General features: G+C 43.5%; 2 protein-coding genes across 13 annotated transcripts in view; one reads left to right on the top strand and one right to left on the bottom strand.

Moving 5' to 3' along the window:
* PROSER2 (proline and serine rich 2) overlaps positions 1-25,497 on the bottom strand; it is a 58,571-nt gene that overhangs the window by 28,717 nt on the left and 4,357 nt on the right. The window contains exon 1 of one of the 2 annotated variants that reach the window (XM_069547239.1): positions 14,643-14,920. The exons of the other annotated variant lie outside the window; for it this stretch is intronic. The gene's annotated coding sequence lies outside the window, so the exon portion shown is untranslated. Of the gene's footprint in view, positions 1-14,642; positions 14,921-25,497 lie in introns of those variants that run through there. 2 annotated transcript variants of the gene reach the window in all.
* On the top strand, positions 13,962-22,021 carry LOC138417340 (uncharacterized). Of its 11 annotated transcripts, none has more exons than XR_011248080.1 (4): positions 13,989-15,013; positions 15,280-15,411; positions 16,228-16,840; positions 19,348-19,810. XR_011248080.1 is itself a non-coding variant. In XM_069547245.1 (4 exons), exons 1-3 carry the CDS (start codon positions 14,187-14,189, stop codon positions 16,264-16,266), a joined length of 858 nt encoding a protein of 285 aa, XP_069403346.1. In that variant the 5' UTR covers positions 13,989-14,186; the 3' UTR covers positions 16,267-16,314; positions 19,348-22,021. The 11 variants fall into 11 exon arrangements, 4 of the variants coding, with proteins under 4 accessions (XP_069403342.1, XP_069403344.1, XP_069403345.1 ...); XM_069547245.1 differs by having other exon boundaries at positions 13,989-14,873; positions 16,228-16,314; positions 19,348-22,021; XR_011248086.1 differs by having other exon boundaries at positions 14,064-14,318; positions 16,228-16,314; positions 19,348-22,021.

Genomic DNA, 25,497 nt, shown 5'->3' with positions numbered 1-25,497 from the left:
GAGACTTAAGATTCCCTGCAGACAAGCTAAACGGAATCACAAGGGTGATTATTGTCTTTGCGGTTCCGAACATGAAGGGGAAAATGATCCTCCTTAACCAAGTGATGTGGAACTAATTTTGCTTAGCACGACTGTGTGACAACTCTAAAATGAGAACCGCTCCGACTTGCTGCCAAGGCAAACTCTTCACAAAAGACCTGGGTTGGGTCTTGGGGCTCTGAACCCTGTGGACTATGATCCAGGCTTAGAGACCCCAACTCCTGTCCAGACCCCACTGTGAACTGCCAGAGCCGAGGTACTGTCGGCAGAAGCACAGCCTCGGCTGGGAAAGGGGGAGAAACGAGCTCCTTAAAAACACCCCCGCTTCCCAGGGCAGGCCGGACCCATGTGCAAACCTACATCCTGCTCTTCCATCATCGCATTCTCCACTCACAGGAACACTGGGAAGTTTTGTTCCCAAACCTAGAAAAACAATCTGAGGATAGAAATTACCTTGACGGCTATATCCTGAGAAATCCCAATGTAATGATTTAACAGCCAAGCTGCTTCCAAAAAGATAAGTCCTTGACCTTCAGGGATATTAAAAATGCAGGAGCTTCACAGTGGAAACTGTTTCTGAGTCACCGTAGATCATTACCAGGTGTGGGCTTTTCCTCTGGTTAAGCAGTGGGTGCAAGTAAAGATAAGAGTCATATTACATGGAAGGTATACACTCTGAGATAAAATAATCTGAATATACACAATAGACATTGTTAGCCTTAGTGCTGGCAGTTTTTGGGTTTTTTAAAAAATATTTTTATTTTGGCTGCACCAAGTCTTAGTTGCAGCACGTGGCATCTTTAGTTGTGGTATGTGGGATCTAGTTCCCTGACCAGAGATCAAACCCGGACCCCCTGCATTGGGAGCACGGAGTCTTAGCTACTGGACCAGGGTCATCCCAGTGCTGGCAGTTCTTAACAATCTCCATTTGTGCTAACAGGCTCTGAGTTACTCACACAAAGACGACAGGAGCCCTGTTTTATGGCTCCCTATAGTTTCCGTTTCTGTGCTCACTCCTAGTTCTACGGCGGTGATGTGCAGTGACAAAAATGAGTTTCATAATGAGGAGTCACCTAGAAGATGAAGCTGTGATTGTTTCATTAGCCCAGGCCATAAATTAAAAGGAAACAGAGTCCTGATATTCTTTCTTTTCTACTATTCAACTTAATTAGGGCTTCGGTAGAATTCTTAGGCTATAAATAATCATCTCATTTCTCCCTCTAGTACTTTACAGACAAACTCCACAGAAACGATCATGCTCTGGTTATCACAACACACCTGATAGTGCAACACAGCTCCATCCTGTCTCCCATTTCACACATAAAGGACAGTTTCTGCATGCCCCCCCCAACCATCCCCCAAGGTTCCAAAAATGCTCAATTAGACACAAACATACAGAACTGACCTGGCAGGTGGGCCAAAGTACTTCTGAGGTCCTGAAATTCACTTTCCTCCAAGTTTTATGCTCTCAAAACTTTGTTAAAAATAAAACAAAGACTCAATGCAACATTCACCAGTGAGTTGTACGGACCTAATTAACCTTTCTGAAATCCTGGATTCCTTTTGGGACCACAGGCCTGTCAAAGTTGGCAGTTTTCATTTTCCTAACTAATCCTGCCAAAGAGCTGACCTGCAAGAACCAGGGCTTTCAAGTGTCTCTGGAATCGGCCTAACTTTATCTTTTCAAACCTGTTTTCCATGATACGAACCCTTTTATCCAGCCTGGTCTCCCTAACGCTCTGAGCCACATTTGGATTGCCTCCTGTCACTCTCCTCCCCATCTTCAGAGCCTGGCTCAGAAACGATGGCAAGCCTCTTCCACCCTCCCTTCCTTCTGGAAGTTGCTCGTCACCCTTCTCTTCACCTGTTCCTCCCACCTACTGCTCATCTCCCACCACTTGTTAACCATGCAATGCCACCTCTGTCCCTTGGATACAACTCACACATCAGATCTCATTATGCGTGTAATTCTTCTTCCTCAGTTAGACTGGACTTGCAGGCAAAGCTCCCTCTCTCTCTTTTTAAACTATAGCCGGGGATTTTGGAAATATTAGTTCCAAACTATTGACTTAGCATTCATTATATAAGAAAAAATTATATTTTATTTTAAAATTTTTTATGGAAGTATAGTTGCTTTACAGTATTGTGTTAGCTTCAGGTGTATAGAATAGTGATTCAGTATTTTGTGCATTTATATTCCATTATAGGTTATTAAGGGCTTCCTTGATAGCTCAGCTGGTAAAGAATCTGCCTGCAATGCAGGCGACCTGGGTTCAATCCCTGGGTTGGGAAGATCCCCTGGAGAAGGGAATGGCTACTCACTCTAGTATTCTGGCCTGGAGAATTCCATATAGGTTATTATAAAATAATAGCTATAATTCCCTGTGCTATACACGATATCCTATAATAGTTTGTATCTATTAATTTCATACCCCTAATTTGTCCCTGCCCCCACCTTTGATAACCATAAGTTTGTTTTCTATGTCTATGAGTCTGTTTCTGTATTTACATGCATTTGTATGATTTTTTAGATTCCATATAATCAATATATGGTATTTGTCTTATTTCACTAGGCAAAACTCTCTATGTCCATCCACATTGCTGCAAATGGCAGTATTTCATTCTTTTTTGTGGCTGAGTAATATTATATTGTATATACATCGCATCCTCTTAATGCAGTCATTTCCTGATGAGCACCTGGGTTGCTTCCATGTCTTGGCTATTGTAAATAGTACTGACATGAACACAGAATTTATATTTTAAAACTCTAAAACCATTAGAGTATCCTTAAAATGGACCTTTGACCTAAAGGAGAAGTTAAACGTGTAAGAATCATTTTAGACACGTTAACCTCGTTGCGGTAATTACCCTTTATCCCTCTGTCATATTCAGAGACCAAAGCCTTGAAATTTAGGAGAAATTACTCCCAGTCAACCTAGAGATTTCAATCAAGGACAAATGTGGAGCAGGAGGGGAGAACGTTAAGCACGAACGATGATGTGTTAGAAGCCTGGCAGCAATAACACCGGACATGCTAAACCAGTAATGCTTCCTGATATTAACACGTGACAAGTTACAGGATCCATGCACCCACGTGTACATCCACAGGTGTGACCAGGACCAACATGAAATCTCAAAATGGGCTGCCACAGAAACAGACAGCAGAAGCAAAAGAAGTATGTAGCAGCTATTCTTTAGTATGGGCTCTTTTCTTCATGTCAAGAAAACAAAGCCTTGAAAAGAAAAGAATGCCTCCAAAAATACTCACTATGCGAACTAGCCAACTAAGACTAGATCCTAGCACAGAACATCAAAGGAGACTCTCAGGTAGAGACTGGTAGTTGTTGGGAGAGCTGCGGGCAGAGGCTTACGTGTCTGGAGTTTTAAATCGTTGACGTGGTTAGTGGTTTAGTATCCTTTTCCTATGGTTTTGCTTTTTCTCTGAGTTGGGTATTTTCCTTACTTCTGAAAACGTCTTCGGTAAGAACTTAGGACCTTAAACTCTTAACTAGCACTCAAGGGTATTAAAGACAATTAAACACTTCAAAGCCTGGCAGTTTTACTTCTCCAGAAGAATCTCCATGCTTTCATTTAGAGGTTTTTTTTTTTTTTTTTTTTTAATTAGAAAAAAAAGCTCTTACTGAAAAATAAAGAAAAACAAGGTTGGTTTCAGATCATCTCAATTGTGAATAGTTTCAACTATTGATAGGAGGCAGTAATTAATTTACTTAAGGCCATACGCCACATGAAAGTAATTGATTCACCTACATGTAAGCAAACACTTTCACATCAGAGGCCTCACCCAGGTAGGCTGGTTAACCTGCCCCAAGGGGAGCAGTCTTTCCACTCCAGTGTATTACCACTGAACAGAAGAGGCAGAAATCAGACCTTCCCAACACAAATCTTCACTAGAAAACAAATTTAACCAACAAAAAGTAATGACCTAGGAAGAAGCAAACATAAAAGAATCAACAGGAGGGAAATCTGGCTTCATCTGATGAAATGTCTGCAAAGGTAGACACTTCAATTTTTGATATTTTTAGCTCATTTTTTAAAAGTGGAAAGAATCCACCTGCAGTGCTGGAGACTTGGGTTCAATCCCTGGGTCGGGAAGATCCCCTGGAAAAGAGAATGGCAACCGACTCCAGTATTCTTACCTGGGAAATCCCATGGGCAGAGGAACCTAGCAAGTTGAAAGTCTAAGAGGTCACAAAGAGTCGCACACGACTGAGCAACTAAACATATGCCTACTGCATTTCTGGATTGTTTGACAGATTAAAAAAAAAAAAGATCAAAGGAAAAATCCCAGCTTAAGTTGTTCTTTTTCTGTTAAACAAGCTTGTGTGCTTTCTCTTTATTCAGCAAATGTTACTGGAGCAGCCACTGTGTGCTGCTCCACGGTGCTAAAACATAGAACTTCTTACTTGGACGTAATAAGTATGCCTTATTGCTCTATAATGCTTTTTCTTTCTCCTGAGAAGCTCAAAAAAATTCTTGGCTGAGTCTTTCATTCCTCCTCACAGCAAAAATAAAGCTGACCGAGAGCACGTTCATCCAGCTCTGGTATTTATAACACCTGGTGAGACCGGAAGCCAAGACCTAGTTTACATGTCTTATCTCAGGTTGAACAGATTTAAATCCAAACCAGAGGGGAGCAGAACTCCCGCAGGACCTCCTGCTGGGTCCATCCACTGCGTCCAGCTTTGAACCCCGTCTTCTCCAGTCTCTCTGCAAGCCCTGTGCCTGCATCTCCAGAGGCTTCCTCCTGCCCGCATTCTTCCTGGACACCCCCTGCTATCCAGAAACAAAGCACTCAACTCCCTCCCTGTAAATCCAGGCCTGTGGGCACAGGCTCCTACCCCAGTTTTAACAGAGGGGAAAAGATAAGGGGCTTTCAGGACTTTTTCAAGAAATGAGGATAACCAATATGAAATAGGCTTCCCCGGTGGCTCAGCAGTAAAAAAATCTGTCTGTAATACAGGAGTGTGTGAAAGTTGCTCAATTGTGTTTGACTCTTTGAGACCCCATGGACTATTCAGCCCATGGAATTCTCCAGGCCAGAATACTAGAGTGAGTAGCCTTTCTCTTCTCCAGGGGATCTTCCCAACCCAGGGATCAAACCCAGGTCTCCTGCATTGCAGACGGATTCTTTACCAGGTGAGTCACAAGGGAAGCCCAAGAATACTGGAGTGGGTAGCCTATCCCTTCTCCAGCAGATCTTCCTGACCCAGGAATCAAACTGGGGTCTCCTGCATTGCAGGCGGATTCTTTACCAATTGAACTATCAGGGAAGCAAAGCAGGAGACCTGGGTTCAGTCCCTGGGTAGGGAAGATCCTCTGGAGACGGGAATGGCTTACCCACTCCAGTATTCCCGCCTGGAGAATTCCATGGACAGAGAAGCCTGGCCGGCTACAGTCCATGGGATTGCAAAGAGTCTGACCTGATGTAGTGACTAAACAACAACAAGAAATATAAAATAGATAATCGGCAAGGACCTGCTGTCTAGCACAGGGAACTAAGGGACAAGAATCTGAAAAAGAGTAGATACATGTGTATGTAGATACAACTGAATCACTTTGTTGTCCACCTGAAACTAACACAATATTGTAAATCAACTATCTGTGTGTGTCCTCAGTCATGTATGGCTCTTTGTAACCCCATGGACTGCAGCCCGCCAGGCTCCTCTGTCCTTGGAACTCTCCAGGTAAGAATACTCTCCTTCTCCAGAGGATCTTCCTGAAGCAGAGATCGAACCCCTGTTTCCTTTGTCTCCTGCCTTGGCAGGCAGATTCTTTGCCACCAGTGTCACCTGAACGCTTCAGTTAAAAAAAAAAAAAAAGGAAAACAAAGAAATGTGCACAACCAAATATTTGTTGAAAAAACTAGAGGACTCTAATGAACAGTCAAGGTGATACTGATGTCAGCATTTCAAGGACTGCTTATCAAACTCTCTGGGAAAAAACTTGGCACCTTGAATGAATCAGCACTGGAATTTGATGATTACTCAAATTACTCAAAATGTGACAAAGGCCTCTTGGCTACTGAAGCTGTCAGGTTCCCCACTGCTTTGGAAAACTGACCGACATGAGAATTAGTTAGGGGATACAGTCTTAAACACACTGTATTTTTATGTGAATTTTCAAGTTCTCGGACAACATTCTTCCAGAGCTTGAGAAGGGAAGGGTCGGATGTCTGGCCCACAGTTGGTGGATCAACTCACTGACGTAGGTCAGAAATAGCTGGGGCTTCCTTGCTGGCTCAGTGGTTAAGAATCCTCCTTGAGATGCAGGAGACGAGTTCAGTCTCTGGTCTGGGAGGATCCCTGGTGCAGCGAAGCAACTAACCCCGTGTGCCGCAACTACTGACGCCTACGTGCCCCGGAGCCTGAGCTCCTCAACAGAAGTGGCCACTGCAATGAGAAACCCGAGCACTGCAATGAAGAGGAGCCCCCACCTTCCGCAACTAGAGAAAACCCTGGGCAGCAAGGAAGACCCGGCACAGCCATAAATAAATAAATAAGAAAACAACACCGTCAGTGAGAGCGAAAATCCAGGTGAATAGCGATGGTCAACCTGACGATTTTGGATCTGAACTGACAATTAACACTAAAAAAAGGAAAGTGTTCTTGAGATGCAGGTCTCCTTGCAGTATGGCTTTAGCACCCGTTGATGTGAAAATATTTTTCCTTTTAATTAACTTCCTTTTAATTGGAGGATAATTGCTTTACAATATTGTGTTGGTTTCAGCCTTACATCAACATGAATCAGTCATAGGCATACACGTGTCCCCTCCCACTTGAACCTCTCCCCGCCCCCCGGCCCACCCCACCCTTCCAGGTAGTCAGGGAGCACAGGGTTTGAGCTCCCCGCGTCATACAGCAAGTTCCCCCTGGCTATCTATTTTACATCTGGTAGTGTGTGTTTCAGCGCTACTCTCTCTCTTCATCCTGCAAATTGTGTGGAAGGGATTTAAAACAGGTCTCTGGCTTATAAGGAAAATGAGCCCACAATTCCTGGCTCCTTAAGAGTTCCGTGTGGGATCCCTGGTGTAAAATGATCTTGTACGTGCCTGGTTGGAACTATGAGGTTTTTTTTTTTTTTTTAATAAATGTTTCTCCTCACACAATACCTTTGAAATCACAACATTCTTTCACAGTAAGAATGAACAGGGAGGGAAAAAAATACACATCAGATTTACGTCGCACACACTTTACAACCTGACTGATGAAGTAAAGCTCAGCAGGAGCTCAGTCAACAAATACACTGGTTCTCGATGAGTGTGGAGGACAAATTACATGAGGAAACCGAGGTCAGAGAGAGCTGGATTTGGCCTTCAGCTTTCCACTCTAGAGGAATGCCTTTTCAGACTTCTTCTGTACCAGAACTTCTGCTCAACCTCAGACGTTTCCAGCGCCATCCCCTTCTCTGTACCATCTTACCTCCTTCATCTTTCTAGCCTCCCTCCCTCAACCCGTGGCACCCTGCTCAACTTCAGGTTACTGCCTCAGCGCACGTACAAACCTCTCCTCCGCTGCAGAACCCGGCCACTCATGACCTGTCCATGGTTCATGCCCCCAAACTCAAGGCCAAACTCTTCAGCATGAGGAGTAAAGCCATGGCTCACCATTCGGGCAACCCGCTGTCCTGCCCTTGTTGGCCTGGCTCCAACATTACCTCCTGAAAGGTCATGGTACCTCTGACCTCTGCTTCCAAAAGATGCATGGGCCTCTGAGATCGACTCCCACTTGACACCTGTATCAATCTCACCAGATCACAAGTTTCTCGAAGGCTGGGCCCATATTCACTGACATCTATCTGCGTTCCCAGGTATGCCCAGCACAGAAGGAACTTGAGTGTTCATGAAAGCGCTTTGAACCCTAGGGATCTTCACAGAAAATGCCAAATGTGCCACTGTGGAAAACAGCAACTCACCAAACTCACCTGTTGAGTATACAAGAACACAGCCATCTTTTGTCTTTCCACACAAGACAATTCCTTGAAGTGAGCTATAGAAAAAGAACTATTTTACAGACACTCAGAGAATTAGGTTTGTAGGGGAGAGCTAGGGTAAAGCCTAAGTGTATCATCTCCAGTTTCAAGGTCTACAAGTGCCAGAGAAGTCACTTAGTCCTGCCCACAGGTTCACAGACCAGGAAACTAGGGTCCACAAAGGTAAAGTGGTCAACCTGATGGTTACACAGCTATTTGGTGCTGAAACCTTTGGTGGAAAGAGTTAAGTACTGGTCTTTGTCCCGGTGCCAGGCTCAAAATTACAGCAGAAACTAACACAATGTTGTAAAGCAATTGTACTCCAATAAAAATTAATTGTAACAGTTTTTGGAACAAATGAAATAGGAAAAGGAGTACATCAAGGCTGTATATTGTCACCCTGCGTATTTAACTTCTATGCCGAGTACATCATGAGAAACGCTGGGCTGCAAGAAGCACAAGCTGGAATTAAGATTGTCGGGAGAAATATCAATAACCTCAGATATGCAGATGACACCACCCTTATGGCAGAAAGTGAAGAGGAACTAAAAAGCCTCTTGATGAAAGTAAAAGAGGAGAGTGAAAAAGTTGGCTTAATGCTCAACATTCAGAAAATGAAGATCATGGCATCTGGTCCCATCACTTCATGGGAAATAGATGGGGAAACAGTGGGAAACAGTGTCAGACTTTATTTTGGGGGCTCCAAAATCACTGCAGATGGTGACTGCAGCCATGAAATTAAAAGACGCTTGCTCCTTGGAAGAAAAGTTATGACCAACCTAGATAGTATATTGAAAAGCAGAGACATTACTTTGCCAACAAAGGTCCATCTAGTCAGGGCTATGGTTTTTCCTGTGGTCATGTATGGATGCGAGAGTTGGACTGTGAAGAAAGCTGAGGGCTGAAGAATTGATGCTTTTGAACTGTGGTGTTGGAGAAGACTCTTGAGAATCCCTTGGACTGCAAGGAGATCCAACCAGTCCATTCTGAAGGAGATCAGCCCTGGGATTTCTTTGGAGAGAATGATGCTAAAGCTGAAGCTCCAGTACTTTGGCCACCTCATGTGAAGAGTTGACTCACTGGAAAAGACCCTGATGCTGGGAGTGATTGGGGGCAGGAGGAGAAGGGAACGACAGAGGATGAGATGGCTGGATGGCATCACGGACTCGATGGACGTGAGTCTGAGTGAACGCCGGGAGTTGGTGATGGACAGGGAGGCCTGGCGTGCTGCGATTCATGGGGTCACAAAGAGTCAGACGCAACTGAGTGACTGAACTGAACTGAACTGAAAATAAAATGTAATCTGCAAACATCTAAAACAGAAGTGTATGAGCAGTGGTAGGTTTGAATCTCCAGGGACAGTTCAGTGACCAGAACATGGCAGACACCCCAACAGCCTACAAATACCGCTGAATGAACAGACCAGGCCTTCATATAACTAGAATAGGTAGAATGTTAAATATTTCAAAGCACCAGCTGGACAACTAGTCTTCTGGGAGATGCAGCAGAAGCCGAAAAGAGAAAACGGGGGAAGAAAAAAACGAAGCCAAACAACAGAATGAGGGTTTGAGAAGGAACATACTATCCAAAGTACTCTTGGGACTTCCCTGGTGGTTCAGTGGTTAAGAATCTGCCTTCTGATTCTGGGAGCTTGTGTTGGATCCCTGGTCAGGGAACTAAGACCCCACATACTGCAGGGCAACTAGGCCCATGCACCACAACTAGAGAGCCCGTGTGCTACAACTAAGACTGACACAGCCAAATAAATAAACAGATAAATAAATATTTTAAAAAACCACCCTACTCTTACTCACTCGAAAGATGCTGGTGATAGAAACGTTAATACAAAAGAGAATCAAGTCCTTGAACAGAGTTTTCTCCAAAGAAAATCTCGAAGTGGTCACCAAGTCCATGAAAAGATGCTCATCATTATTAGTCATTAGTGAAATGCAAATCAGCACCACAATGAGACACCACTTCATGACCACTGGGGTGGCAATAAAAACGAAAACACAGAAAACAAGTGTTGGTCAGGATGTGGAGAACCTGGAATCCTCAAACATTGCTAGTGGGAATGTTAAATGGTGCAGCTACCGTGGAAAAACAGTTTGGATGTTTCTTGTAACTTCAGTACTCACAAACCAAAAGGTGGAGACTACTGAAATGTCCATACACTGATAATGAATAAGTAAACTATGGTATATCCATTCAGTGGAATATTCAGTTCAGTTCAGTTCAGTCGCTCAGTCGTGTCCGACTCTTTGCGACCCCATGAATTGCAGGACGCCAGGCCTCCCTGTCCATCACAAAAAGGAATGAAGCAATGATTCATGCTATAAATGGATGAATCCTGAGAGCACCGTAAGTAAAAGAAGCCAGACATACATTGTATAAGTCAACTGGTATGAAATATCCCAAAAGGCAAATCCACAGAGGCAGAAAGCAGATTAGTGGCTGCCAGGGGCAGAAGCACGGGGGGAAGCAGAGACTGCTTAATGGGTATGGATTTTCCTTCTGCGGTGATGAAAAAGTTCTGGAACTAGATAGCGGTGATGGTTGCAAAACACTGTGAATGTACTACAGCTTACTGAATGTCAAGTATACGGCAGTACAGAATCTGCCTGTCAATGCAAGAGATGCAAGAGACCCAGGTTCGATCCCTGGGTGGGGAAGATCCCCTGGAGGAGGAAATGGCAACCCACGCCAATATTCTTGCCTGGAAAATTCCATGGACAGAGGAGCCTGGAGGGCTATAGTCCATGGAGTCAGACATGACTGAGCAATTGAGTGCAAAGATACTTGAAATCAAATTTTTAACACAGAAAGATATATCAAGCAAATGTTAACAACAGCAACAATGAAAAGATCACTTCTGGCTATACTGCATCAGGGACTGCCCTGGTGGCTCAGATGGTAAGGAGTCTGCCTGCAATATAGGAGACCCAGGCTGGATCCCTGGGTCGGGAAGATCCTGTGGAGAAGGAAATGGCAACCCACTCCAGTATTCTTGCCTGGAAAATCCCATGGATGGAGGAGCCTAGGGGGCTATAGTCCACAGAGTCACAAAGAGTTGGACACAACTAAGCGACTTCACTTTCTTTCTTTTTATACCTCATCAGACGAAACAGACTTTAGGGCAAAAATCCTCACTAGTGATAAAAGTAACTATATGATAATAAAAATTCAATTCCTATTAGACAGTGTATGTCTAACAATATAAACTTACAGATGCATAGTTAGAAATTAAAATAGAAAGTTGTATGTACATATAGTCTCAGAATATTTTTTAGCTCAAATATAAGGAGATATCAACAAAGACCCCGTTATAGTGGGATCTTTCAATACACCTCTCTCAATGATTGACATGTTAAGCACACACAGAGGTAGTGAGCAATGATGAAATTAATAAAGTTCATTTACTGAAGTAGGATATGGCAACCTGCTCCAGTATTCTCGTTTGGAAAATTCCATGGCCAGAGAAGCCTGGCGGGCTACAGTTCATGGGGTCACAGAGTCAGACGTGACTGAGCAGCACACAGGGCAGCATTCAGTCATTACAACTGTAGGTATTAACTAATATGAAGAGAGACATATAACAAAGAAAGAGGCAACAACAAAAAAATAGGATTTCAATAAAGTTCATTTAACGGGTATCTGTAGACCTCTACAGAACAAAATGAAAGAAAACATGCTTCTCAAACACATATAATGTGCACGTACTTAATGTCCTTGATTTGTACACTCTAAAATGATAAATTCACTGTTCTATGTTTTTCACTACCAAAGAGAGAGAGAGAACCAAGTCTTGATGGATGTTTGGAAACATCCAGTCTGAAGATACAAGTCTGTATGGAACAATCACATCGCTATTCAATAAGGCAGCATGTTCTGCCCTGCACATTTCTTTACCTTGGATCCAGACTGCATGGATTATAAACCTAGCACTTACTTCCTCAAAACACGATTCAAGATTAACGCTGCAGGTTTGGGAGGGGGGCAACAGCCTTGCTGAGAAGTGCAGCTTCAGGGTGGTTCTCTACAGAGGCTGCTATGGGGACTGCATGGTCCTGATGTCACTGTGCTAACATAAACAGAAGCCGAACCCACTCAGATTCAAGACAGGAAGGCTGAAGGGCCCCAGGGGTAGAGCTGCCCAGCCCGTTGTCCTGAGAACATGCAGGCAGCGGTGAAGCCACCAACACTGCCACAGAGAGGGCAGTGGAAGCTGAAAGGAAAAGCTGCCCCCTAGCAGCGAAGGCTCAGGTTCTGGGATGCTCCTAGGATGTCCCAGTACCACTGGCAGCCGTCCACAACCGAGTGGGTAAGATGCATTTGAACTTTTGTTCCAGAGGATGCCCTGTTCTCAGCTCTGCTCCACCCAAGCCTTTCCCCTCTCTCCCCCAGGCTTCAAGGCTCAGCTCTATCTCTTGGAGTTATTTGAGATGATCTTGACAATCAACACAGAGTGCCAACCACAGGCTCCTAAGGTGTCTGAGAGCTTTGGAACCAGGGCCAGGTGTATCTTCAGCTCCCGATGAAGGCTTCACTCGATCTGGTTTTAATCAGTTTGGGTCGAGTGGCTGTTATCTAGGTGTGTTGGTGTGTCTCATGACTAGGTCAGCGCTCAGCGCATTGTAAGTGGTCAGACAAGCTTGCAAATATTGCTGAATTAATTTATGATCACCCAGTGTGTTAGTCGCTCAGTCGTGACTCTGAGACTCTGTGGAATGTAGCCTGCCAGGCTCTTCTATCCATGGGATTTCCCAGGCAAGAATACTGGAGTGGGCAGCCATTCTCCTGTCCAGGGTATCTTCCCAATCCATGGATCGAACCCCGGTCTCCTGCACTGCAAGCAGAGATTCTTTACCCTCTGAACCACCAGGGAAGCCCCATGAATGCCCAGGGCCTGCACTAAAACAGGCAAATCCTGCCCACTGCCTCAAAGAGAGTCAACATGGAGCCAAACGCCCTCATATTTTCTTAAATTCATCTTTCTTCTTTCCAGACTTCTCTAAATAATCTGATTTTGGCTGATTTCTACTAAAAGAGAAAATGTGTTACCTTTAAATTATCAGCATCCAATATCTTACCCCCTCCCAAATGTAAAAAAACCTCTGCAGTGCTGTTACCAAGGCATATACCCAGTCCCTTAAAAATGGCCATTACAGGTCTGAGCAAGAAAATACACAAGATTCCATGCATACACTGTCAAGTTTGGCAAGAGAGATTTTTGACAACTTCCACTCTTCCCACCCAATCCCAAGTAAATAGGGCATTTGTTTGTATTTCCACATTGGTCTCATAAACCAAAATACCTCCTCCACCTAGAAAAACAATCTAACATTCAGAAACTGAGCTTTGAGGGCAGACTTTTTTCAGTGCATGCTAGAGCAGTAAGAATGTAGTGCTTAAAGAAAAACATCTTTAATAAACTTAGGTTCTCCTGTGACCTTACACTTATATCTGATTTGGTGTTTCTATAACTTGCAGAAATACAGATTAAAAAAAAAAAAGTAGTTCTCCATGAAAATTAGAGCCAGAGGAACCTTCTTCCTACAGTCTCCAGCAACAGATCTGAATGTTCTACTGTATTTAGCAGGGGGAAAGGCACAAAAATCATTTTCCTTTCCTGTGAGTGTTCGTTTTGCACCAAGTGGGTCCTGGCAAAGAGTTAAATGTTTTCTGAGGTTAGTTCCTGCGGTTAAAAAAAAAAAAAAAAGGCTAGATGCTTAAATTTAGACTTCGTAAAACAATACTGGGAAACTTTCAAAGCCTTGGAGAAATACTGGAGTTTGTTTTATTGCCTTTTGTTAAATTGCACCACATCAGCCACAAAGTCTTCTCTTTTTTAATCCCTCGCGCCCCAGCTCAGGGGCAGTGCCTGCATGTTTCCCGCGTGACTGTTACCTGTTGGGGGTCAGGGGTTGGGGAGCGGGGGTGGGGACGGAAATCCACTGGTCACTTTGCGCAGGACTCAAGTTTAACAGGTGGCTTCGGCCACCTCCTGCCAATATGTGACTCTCGCCCTCCTGCCTGCGGCGGAAGGGACACAGTGCCCGAGAGTTGGACAGCCGCTGCGGCTCCCCCGAGGAGGGCAGTGGGGCCAGGGCAGGAGTGTTGGGACAACCCCGGACCGCTCTGCGAGCAAAGCAAGAAGCATGCCACTGACCATCGTGCGCTCCCCCCGCCAGGACAGCCTCGGAGTCAGAAAGCCACGCGTCCTCCCCACCGACCCCGAGCCGGACTCACGCCTACTCCCGGGATCCCGAGGGAGGTCCCGAGTTTCCTGGGTGAGAGGCCACAGGGCCGACGACAGCCCCTCGGATGGCGCCAGTCTTTCCAAACTTCCAAGGGACGAGATGCGAAAGAACCGAAGAACGCGCTTTAGAGGAGATCCCTGCCAGGACCGCACCGGCAGCGACCCGCGGGAAGCGCAAGCCGCTGGCTCACTAGGAAAGGGGGTCGCCCTTTCCCTTGGGCCCCACCCGAACCCCGACTCCCAGCGATCGGCTCCACACGCCACCGGGTTCACTGTCGTGAGGGGCGAAGGGATCCGCTGCCAGGACGCCCTCCCGCTCTCCCACCCTGTCCCGGATAAAGAAGTCCGCACTCACCTGGCAGGAGCGCCCTCCCCGGGGACCGCAGGAGCCCACCCTGACGGCGGACCGGGAGCCGAGCGCCCGCGCCACCCGCTCGCCCGTCTGCTCGCGCGCACCTCGCGGACCATCCCGGGCCGCCCTGCCGCGCGCGCGCTCTTGCGCGCCCTCTGCCGCGCGCTCCCGGCGGGGCGCTCGCTTCCGCGCACACCGGGCTGCGCCCTCTGCTCCGCGCCGCCACGCGTGCTCGTACGCGCTCCCACCGGGGTCTTGGCTGTCTCGCTCCCCAAACTCACAGGGCGCGTGCCCGGGACATTTAAAGGGACCAGTCCCCGCGCCGGTGCTGCCAGGCAGCCGCCTCCCGAAGGGGTCGTTGGTGTCGGTGCCAGGTTTGAATTGGTCCGATCTGAGTGAACCCCTAGCCCCATCTCTGAATTACACAGAGGAAACATAGGGATTTGCACTTGAAAGTCTGAATGAAACGAAACATTTTTTTCCTCCTCCTATAGTCAGCTTTAAGAGGTTATTTTATATTTAGCGATAATAACTATCACGAATCAAATTCTTATTAGCCTCCGACAAGGCGTTTAATAGACACACATAATTTCATTAAATCCTGAGAACAGCTGCCTGATTTCTCATCTCCATTTTACAGAGGAGGAAAACGGACGTTCAAAGAGGCGAAGAAACGCGTCCAAGAGGTTTTGACCCTATTGCTCGGTGCCGTTTCTCCTTTATCACCATGGAAATGAACACTGAGGTTATTAGCTGGTTGTGGAAGGCTTTTGTAAGTTGGTGGAAATTAATGTTGGTGGAAATTAATGGGGTGGGACAACTCTGTACGAAGGGAGAATGCAAGAGTTATGGGGTTTTATTAATGCAGGGTCTGATATATACTCAAATGGCAGATATGATAAAAACTCGTATTGCAGAGTGCTGTTTGTGCTTATCCCCATTTTACAGAAAGCTAAGGAAGGAAGTGGTTGATGGCAAAGGATGACTGAGTCACTGGCGACATTTAGGGCTGAGCCTTAATTCCTTAGCCCTGATATCATTTCTTTGCCCTTCCCAGGAGGAGGTACCTGATTAAAGGGAAGAAAACTTTTTCACTAATAACACACTGGCCTCATCTAACTCCCTGCATCTTTAATTAATGTTTACAAACACTTTAATCTACCCCACTTACTACTTAATTAGGCAAGTATTATTACCCCCTCTTTCTGAACCAAATCCAGAAGAGACTTAAGTCCTTAATCCTCCTTAAATAATGCACCTAAGCTTTCTGTCCATGTTCTTTTTCTTTCCTCTTTTGTACCATATTGTTAAACGTTAATGTATTTATCATTTATTGGCTTAGTAAAAAAATATTAAATAGCCACGGGTGGGAGGTAATATAGGCAACCTCTATCTTTCATAAATTCAGATTTTAAACAGACATTATGATAAGTGCTTCCCAGAATTTTTCTTTTCCTCTTTACTGGTTGTTGTTTTTCTTAGCTTGGTTAAACTTTTATTATGCATATGCATATGCTTAACTTAATTATTATAAAGTACACATTATGTTGTGCATACAAATTAAATTTTACATGGTATCTTCTTCCAGGTGAAGAGGAAATATAAGGAGGAAGAAATTGAAGGATGATGGGATTAGGAAGGAAGAAAGGGAAAAGAAAAAGGCAAACAAGAAAAGGTGGGAAGGGAACAAGAAATGAACAGGGAGAAAATGAGACAGATTTCAACCAAGGCAGTAGGGGATGAAGGCAGCCCTGCTAACTGGGACCCGAGCCTTGTGGGAATTTCAAGCAGGCTGCCCTTCTTTGGGGCTGGTGCAGAACTGGCCAGGGCCCAGCATGAGTACCTGAGTCCTGTCCACATACCTCTGTCCCAACTGAACATACCCAAAGGTGTTAGATGGTGAGAAAGGATACAAAATGAAGAAAGCAAAAAATGGGTTAGAGGGGGAATTTAAAGATTCTTAAAAGTACTTTTTTTGGTATTTAAAAGTACTTGGGTAACATCAATGGAGAAAAGAACAAAGAAACATATGGAGGGTTGTGGATATGCAATTTTTACTACTTTAAAATCCATGATACTGACAAAACTTTGCTTTCTGTTCACTTGACTTTTTACTGAATTCTTTTGAGGCTGGTCTTTGCTAAGAAAATACCGATGATACACGGCCCCAAATATTAGACGATTATTCTTATTACCTTTGTGTAAGTTAACAACTTTTAAGTAAACTTTAAAAATGTAAGCTAATGATTTTTCTTGTATTAAAATGAGTACTGTGTGAATTGGCTTGAGAAACTGCAATATCTTTAATGACCACTAGAGGGAGGTAGATGGGAAATGGGAAAGAACAGAAAATAAATTTCAAGAGTTTTCTTTACTAAAAAATTATAGTATTTTAGAGCTAAAAGGGGAGATATCAAAAGACATGATTCTCCTTCTCTCTCTCTCCTTTTTTTTTTTTTTTGGCTGCACTGTGCGGCTTGCAAGGATCATATTTCTCCTACCAGGATTGAACTAGGGCCTGGCAGTGGGAACACCAAATCCTAACAACTGGACCACCAGCAGGGAATTCTCCAAAAGACATGTTTTTGATTTATGCCTCTTCCGTTTAGAATATGTGTAAACTTGAACTATGTATTCCTTTTGAGACTCAGTTTCTTACTTGTATGATGAAGCTATTAAACCTACTTTAGGAGGCTAAAACAAAATTATTTTAAAGTTTACTTGAACAAGTGGCAGATGAAAAATGTTAAGAAAATAATGAACATGAAGAAAAATACAGGAAATTTCCCCACTTGGTAGTTAAACATAGTGTAAATAATAAAGTGAATGTTAGCATATAGGAAGGAGAAGGCAACGCAGTACTCTTGCCTGGAAAATCCCATGGGTGGAGGAGCCTGCCTAGTACGCTGCAGCCCATGGGGTCACGAAGAGTCAGACTCGACTGAAGCGACTTAGCAGCAGCAGCAGTATATAGAAATAGAATGGTAGTATATATTGAATGATATAGATAATAAAATGGAGTAAATAACCCAGAAAAAGACACTGGGTCAATATAGTGTAGATTTTAATATGTGATGGAGTCATCTAAAATAAATAAAAAAGGGACAGATTCTCAATAAATGGACTTAAGAAAACTAGTAATTTGAAAAAAAATCAAGTTGAGCTCATACCTTTCATTATGTGTTAAAAGAAATTTCAGCTACATTAAAGAACTTTAAAACTAGAAAATTTAGGCAAATATTCATGTAACCTCAAGATGAGGGAATAAAAGAAATGAAAAAATCATAAAGGAAATGACCAGTAGACTACATTACATGAGAGTTTTAAAATTTTGACAACTAACTAAAAATATTGTAAGCAAAATTTGAAAAGAGAAAAAAACTTACAAAACTATAGAAAACAAATCTGGCAGTTCATTTCATCCTCAATACAAGAGTACACACAATATCTGATTCAGATTTATGAAATCAAGCATATTAAATAAATAATTTTATTCCTTTTCAAAATAAAAAAGAGTACACACACACATTGATAAGAAAACTCTAATAATGGAAGAATTTTCTTAAAGAGGAAATAAAAATGATTAGTGTGTATGTCATTATATATTTTTAATTTTCAAATTTATTTATTTATTTTGGCCACACCATGAGGCTTGTGGGATCTTAGTTCACCAAACAGGGATCACAGTTGTGCCCTCAGCAATAAGGGCATGGAGTCTTAGACACTGGACCACTAGGGAGTTCCCATGTAATTGTATTTTAAAGTGCTTGGATTATCCAGTAATTTAAAATTAAAATAGTAAGCAATATTCACATCTATTATATTAGAAAAAAATTTAAGTCTAATATTTAGTACTGGCAGGAGTGCAATGAAATGGAAAGTTTTATATACTATTGTTGGGACATGAGTTGGTATAACTTTACTGGAAAAATATTTGTATACTCCAGCCCTATAATTCCATATCTAGGGATTCGATAGAAATAATCAGAGATGAGTGCAAAAATTTGTGCACTGTCCCCTTTTTCATAATGTCAAAAATTATAAACAACCAAAATAGTCCAAAATTAGGGGAAAGTCTCAGTCATGTCTGACTCTTTGTGAGGATGCACACATGCTCCTTAAGTAAACTGTTAAACTATGCAGCTCTTAAAAATGAAGTATTTAAAAAAAAAATGAAGTATTTTTCATGAACACAAGAAAATACCTAAAGGGGAAAAAAGAACTTTACAAAATTGTGTGTAAATTACTGTTTCAGCTATGGAAAATGCATGTATATGTTAAAAAACTGAGTGAATATATCAAAAAACATTCTTTCTGGTGGTGAGCATGTCATTTTTATTTTCAGTATTGCATATGTCCCAAATTTTCTGTTCTGGTTCTACATGACTTTTGTAAATCAATATAGGCATACACATTTTTTGAGACAATAAATGCCAATGTGCATACATAGAGCCTGGCTTATATCAAACAGTCAGCAAATATTTGGCAGATGATAGAAGGAAGGAATAGAAGGAGATTGATGTACTTCAAAGATGACTTGCTAGTGAAATTTCTTGATTTATAAAAAGTAATTATTCTACCAATGAGGAAATTACAACCTGGAGGGCTTTTGGTGACGATTTTAAGAAAAACTTTAAAAGACGATAATAAAGTGGTCCCATACTTCCTGAAAGCAAATAGATCACATGCTACCTTGTTTGTTTTCCAGGTCCATATTCTGAAGGAAAAATGCATGTGGAAGAAACAAATATGGAATAAAGTAGTAAATAAATCACATCTAAATTCTAAAAGAGTCTGAAAGAGAAGCAAGTTTCTAAAAGATCCATGGTGAAGAAGTACCGTTCATTCGAGCTTCAGGACCCGCCAAGTGACTGAGGTCCAAACAGGAAGAGAGGATGTATGGAGCCCATTCACTCTTCATCCAAAAATAATTTGTGGTTTCTTATGTGCCAAGTGTTATGAAGGGTAAAGTCCAGGAGGTGCAACAATGAGCAGTATGGATGAGTTCCCTGTCTAAGGAAAATTTACGATCCAGAAGGGTTTGGGGGATACAGATGAGACTCCAATGATAAACTAGTTGGTCACCATCCATCTGTTAATCCCCAAATAGAGTAGGAGTGATTCTGTAAATAAAACAACGGTAAGGTGAATGGCATCCCTCCCAGAGATAAGCCTGAGGACTCATGGTTGCTCTGAATTTGGCCAAGGACAACTTTGCTTGTCCTGTTATCTGGCTAGCTTTCAGTTTGCAGATGGAGTATGCAGAGCCAACAGGGTTTTGGAAATGACTCCAGGAACCTGTGGGTGTCTGGGGAGCCAGGGGATAGGAGAGCCTTATAGAAGTTTCCTATGCAGTGTCTTTTAATCCTCTCCATCTCCCCTCAAACTTCACTAATCCCTCCACTCCTCAGGAATGCTTTTGGAGTGAGCCTTATTCTCAGGAGATTTGAATGTGGCTGAAATTGGCCTTGGGTGGGTCTCTGAGCCAGGACCCAGTGAGACCCAGTCTTGTTTGTGTCAGGGACATTTGGAAGGAGAGATGAGTACAGTGCATTGGAATACTTAACATTTGTAGCTTGTGTTACCTTCTGCTAAGTTGAATTCTCCTAAAACAATTTCAGTGAAAGGATTTCATTGCACCCAGTTTCTACATTTGAGGGCTGACATGTTTTTATACAATTCCACTCTGACCAAGCCATAACTTCTTCTTTGAAGTGACCCTTAACTTAAGGATGTTGATTCTCTGATTTCAAGGGAGCAAGATGTGCCTAGTGTTACAATCAGAGAATCAGAGGAATCACCAACAGGGTCGTTGACCACCTAGTTGGACAGTGGAGTCCAGATCTGTCCGCAGCTTTACAGACTCAATAACTCGATTCCTTCAGGATCATCTGGATGTGACCAGGCGTTCAGACACTGGGTCTCAATTGTATTCTCAATAGTGGCGATATTGGTGGAGGAAAGGATGGGGAAAATCAAACTGGCAATTCTTTGACAAGCTTAAAAATACTTTACTTCAATTTCTAGATTATTAAATAGGATTTAAAGCATTCTCTCTACAGAGAGTCACAATAGGAAAAGATGTACCCATTCACTGCGTGATAAAATGTGAGATTTTTCCCCTCTTGTCCTAGAATTGCCCTGAGAGCCAAAATACTTATTATCTCTTACACTGCCAGTTGAAGAAATCACTAGGAACTAAGCCCCTCCTCAGGACTTACTGACAGTTGACGCTTCTGAACTGGCCCTTCTGACACCCACACCCTCAACCCCATTTCCAAACCAAGAGGCTTGGGGGTCCTAAGCTTTGTGGAGGTGCAGTTAGTATTCACAGTGGGAAGCTGGTCCCTGTCCCCCGTAGGAGACTGGAGGCAGGGGCGGAATATATTCCCTTTCTGTCCTCCCCAGACCATCTCCTTTCTAATTCTCTCCAAGTCGACTGATGAAGGAATTTACATCCACAGAATCCCTTTTGCCATAAAATGTGGCATAATCACAGAGGTGACACCCCAGCGTATCTACAGGCTCCACTCATGCTTCAAGAAGCTGGAATCTTGGGGGCCAGTTTAGAATTCTGCCTGCACAGAGAGGATGAGGGATGAGGTATCTTTGATCCCTGAAGCCAAGTCTGGGGAGAGTCTTGAGACAATCACTTGTAAAGACTGGAGTACAGGAAAACAGGGAAATTGGACTCTTGCTAGGGTGACCCTGTAGCTGTCCCCAGGTCACAAGATGCTTAGCAGGGTACGAAGGTCTTAGCAAACATCCTAGGAGCCCAGGATCAAGGCACAGTGTGTCCTCCCCTCTGAAGTTTGGGAGCAGCCTTGAAAGGCTTGTTACCTGCCCAGGTGGATACTTCAGGGTGGTCCTTTCCATCGGGGTTGAAGGGCTGCAAGAACAGTAGGCCAGAGGGAAGATGGGGAGCTCTAACCACCCCACTCTTCAAATCTGTCCAGGTGTATGAAGGGGACCCCCAGTTCCTGGGGCTCCATATGAGAGAATACATGTTACCCAAGAGGCAGAACCAGCAAGCTGCTGGTGGGGAAAGGGGGGAATGGGCCAGCAATTGAATTTCAGATGGAATGCCTAGGACTGAATCTTTTAAAAAAATTTTTTTTAACATTGTGGTAAAACATACATAAAATTTACCGTTTTGACCATTGTAAGTGTACAGTTCAGTGCCATTAAGTACTCGCACAACGTTGTGCGGCCATCACCGTTATCCATCCGCAGGACTTTCCCATCATCCCAGACGGAACCTCTTTCCCCACTAATCTTTCACTCTCATTCCCCAGCCTGCACCCCAGGCACCCGACACTCTGCTTGCTGCCTCTATGATTTTGATGACTCTAGGGACCTCACATAAATGGAATCACACAGTACCTGTCTTTTCGTGTCTGGCTTCTTTCACTTAGCACATTTTCAAGTTCATCCATGTCATAGCATGAATTAGAATTGCCTTCCTTTTTATAGTTCAGTAATAATCCACTGTATGTATGTGTCTGCATACAATGGACATCACCAGATGGTCAACACCGAAATCAGATTGATTATATTCTTTGCAGCCAAAGATGGAGAAGCTCTATACAGTCAACAAAAGCAAGACCAGGAGCTGACTGTGGCTCAGATCATGAACTCTTTATTACCAAATTCAGACTTAAATTGAAGAAAGTAGGGAAAACCACTAGATCTTTCAGGTATGACCTAAATCAAATCCCTTATGATTATACAGTGGAAGTGAGAAATAGATTTAAGGGCCTAGATCTGATAGACAGAGTGCTTAATGAACTACGGAAATGAGGTTCGTGACATTGTACAGGAGACAGGGATCAAGACCATCCCCATGGAAAAGAAATGCAAAAAAGCAAAATGGCTGTCTGAGGAGGCCTTACAAATAGCTGTGAAAAAAAGAGAAGCAAAAAACAAAGGAGAAAAGGAAAGATATAAGCATCTGAATGCAGAGTTCCAAAGAATAGCAAGAAGAGATAAGAAAGCCTTCCTCAGCGATCAATGCAAAGAAATAGAGGAAAACAACAGAATGGGAAAGACTAGAGACCTCTTCAAGAAAATTAGAGATACCAAGGGAACATTTCATGCAAAGATGGGCTCAATAAAGGACAGGAATGGTCTGGACCTAACAGAAACAAAAGATATTAAGAAGAGGTGGCAAGAATACACAGAAGAATTGTACAAAAAAGATCTTCACGACCCAGATAATCACAATGGTGTGATCACTCATCTAGAGCCAGACATCCTGGAATGTGAAGTTAAGTGGGCCTTAGAAAGCATCACTATGAACAAAGCTAGTTGAGGTGATGGAATTCCAATTGAGCTATTTCAAATCCTAAAAGATGATGCTGTGAAAGTGCTGCACTCAACATGCCAGCAAATTTGGAAAACTCAGCAGTGGCCACAGGACTGGAAAAGGTCAGTTTTCATTCCAATCCCAAAGAAAGGCAATGCCAAAGAATGCTCAAACTACCGCACAATTGCACTCATCTCACATGCTAGTAAAGTAATGCTCAAAATTCTCCAAGCCAGGCTTCAGCAATACTTGAACCGTGAACTTCCAGATGTTCAAGCTGGTTTTAGAAAAGGCAGAGGAACAGAAATCAAATTGCCAACATCCGCTGGATCATGGAAAAAGCAAGAGAGTTCCAGAAAAACATCTATTTCTGCTTTATTGATTATGCCAAAGCCTTTGACTGTGTGGATCACAATAAACTGTGGAAAATTCTGAAAGAGATGGGAATACCAGACCACCTGACCTGCCTCCTGAGAAATCTGTATGCAGGTCAGGAAGCAATAGTTAGAACTGGACATGAAACAACAGACTAGTTCCAAATAGGAAAAGGAGTATGTCAAGGCTGTATATTGTCACCCTGCTTATTTAACTTCTATGCAGAGTACATCATGGACTGGAAGAAACACAAGCTGGAATCAAGATTGCCGGGAGAAATATCAATAACCTCAGATATGCAGATGACACCACCCTTATGGCAGAAAGTGAAAGAGGAGAGTGAAAAAGTTGGCTTAAAGCTCAACATTCAGAAAACGAAGATCATGGCATCCGGTCCCATCTCTTCATGGGAAATAGATGGGGAAACAGTGGAAACAGTGTCAGATTTTATTTTGGGGGGCTCCAAAATCACTGCAGATGGTGACTGCAGCCATGAAATTAAAAGACGCTTACTCCTTGGAAGAAAAGCTATGACCAACCTAGATAGCATATTGAAAAGCAGAGACATTACTTTGAAAACAAAGGTCCGTCTAGTCAAGGCTATGGTTTTTCCAGTAGTCATGTATGGATGTGAGAGTTGGACTGTGAAGAAAGCTGAGTGCCGAAGAATTGATGCTTTTGAACGGTGGTGTTGGAGAAGACTCTTGAGAGTCCCTTGGACTGCAAGGAGATCCAACCAGTCCATTCTGAAGGAGATCAGCCCTGGGATGTCTTTGGAAGGAATGATGCTGAAGCTGAAACTCCAGTACTTTGGCCACCTCATGTGAAGAGTTGACTCACTGGAAAAGATCCTGATGCTGGGAGGGATTGGGGGGCAGGAGGAGAAGGGGACAATAGAGGATGAGATGGCTGGATGGCATCACGGACTCAATGGACATGAGTCTGAGTGAACTCCAGGAGTTGGTGATGGACAGGGAGGCCTGGCGTGCTGCCATTCATGGGGTCGCAAAGAGTCGGACACGACTGTGCGACTGAACTGAACTGAACTGAACTGATGTACGTGTCTGACTCTTTTCGACCCTATGGACTGAAGCCCGCCAGTCTCCTCTGTCCATGGAATTTCCCAGGCAAGATTGCTTGAGTGCCATGTCCTTCTCCAGGGCATCTTCCTGACCCAGGGATCAAACCTGAGTCTCCTGCATTGGCAGGAGAATACTTTACCACTGTTGACACCCGAGAAGCCCCACGGTATGTATAGACTGCACTTTTTTTTAATCCATCCTTCTGTGGGACATTCTTCTAGGGACTTCCCTAGTGACTCAGATGGTAAAGAATCCGTCTGCAATGTGGGAGACCTGGGTTTGATCCCTGGGTTGAGAAGATCCCCTGGAGAAGGGAATGGCAACCCCCTCTAGTACTCTTGCCTGGAAAATCCCATGGACAGAGGAGCCTGTTAGGCTACAGTCCCTGGGGTCGCAAAGAGTCGGAGACGACTGAGTGGCTTTCACTTCTCTTCTGTGGATGGACGCTTAGGTTGTTTTCACATTTGGCTATTGTGAGTAATGCTGCAGTGAACTTAGGTGCACAAAAATCTGAGTTCCTGCTTTCAGTGATTTGGGGTGTACCCCCGGCAGTGGAGTTTCTGAATGGTATGGTGCGTCCATGTTTACTTTTTCCAGGAGCCACTATACTCTTTGCACAGCGTCTGCACCACCGTAGACTCTGCCCAGCGATGCCTGTCTGAGGGTTCCAGTTTCTCCACATCTTCATCAACACCTGCTATTTTCTTTGTTGTCACCATTGTTTAATAATTAGAATTGAATCTTAAATACAAAAATAAGACTGAGCTGATAACGAAAGACATTAGGCAACTTTTAAAATCTGGCCAATCTGATCACTGATGTCCTGCTACTCTGTGGGAAATGGGAACTCGTGGAGAGCAGCTGGGGGCAGATGCTGACAGCAGTGGAACCATTCCATGCTCACACCCTAACAAGGTGAGAATCTTCTGTAAACCAGTTACAGGCAGACAGTTCTTTTTCTTAAAATGCTTACTAGCTTTGACAATGATTCGTATAAGAATACAGCAGCCCAAAAATATTTGCTGCCTTTTCCATTTCACCTCCATTTGCTTCCTAAACCCTGGCTGTCCAGGTTCTGTTGCCATGACTGTTTGGA

This window comes from Ovis canadensis, chromosome 13 (genome assembly GCF_042477335.2).
Source record: "Ovis canadensis isolate MfBH-ARS-UI-01 breed Bighorn chromosome 13, ARS-UI_OviCan_v2, whole genome shotgun sequence".
Taxonomy (NCBI): Eukaryota; Metazoa; Chordata; class Mammalia; order Artiodactyla; family Bovidae; genus Ovis; species Ovis canadensis.
Note: the sequence above shows the minus strand (reverse complement) of the source record. Positions and strands in the feature narration are given on the sequence as shown.

What these genes read in the sequence shown, in the direction of transcription:
- LOC138417340 (XM_069547241.1), top strand. Translation starts at nt 14,187, where the DNA reads ATGCCACTGACCATCGTGCGCTCCCCCCGCCAGGACAGCCTCGGAGTC. An exon ending in TCGGTGCCAGGTTTGAATTG is followed by an intron (nt 15,024 to 15,279) that starts GTCCGATCTGAG and finishes TCCATTTTACAG; the next exon opens with AGGAGGAAAACGGACGTTCA. An exon ending in GCTGGTTGTGGAAGGCTTTT is followed by an intron (nt 15,412 to 19,347) that starts GTAAGTTGGTGG and finishes TTTGTTTTCCAG; the next exon opens with GTCCATATTCTGAAGGAAAA.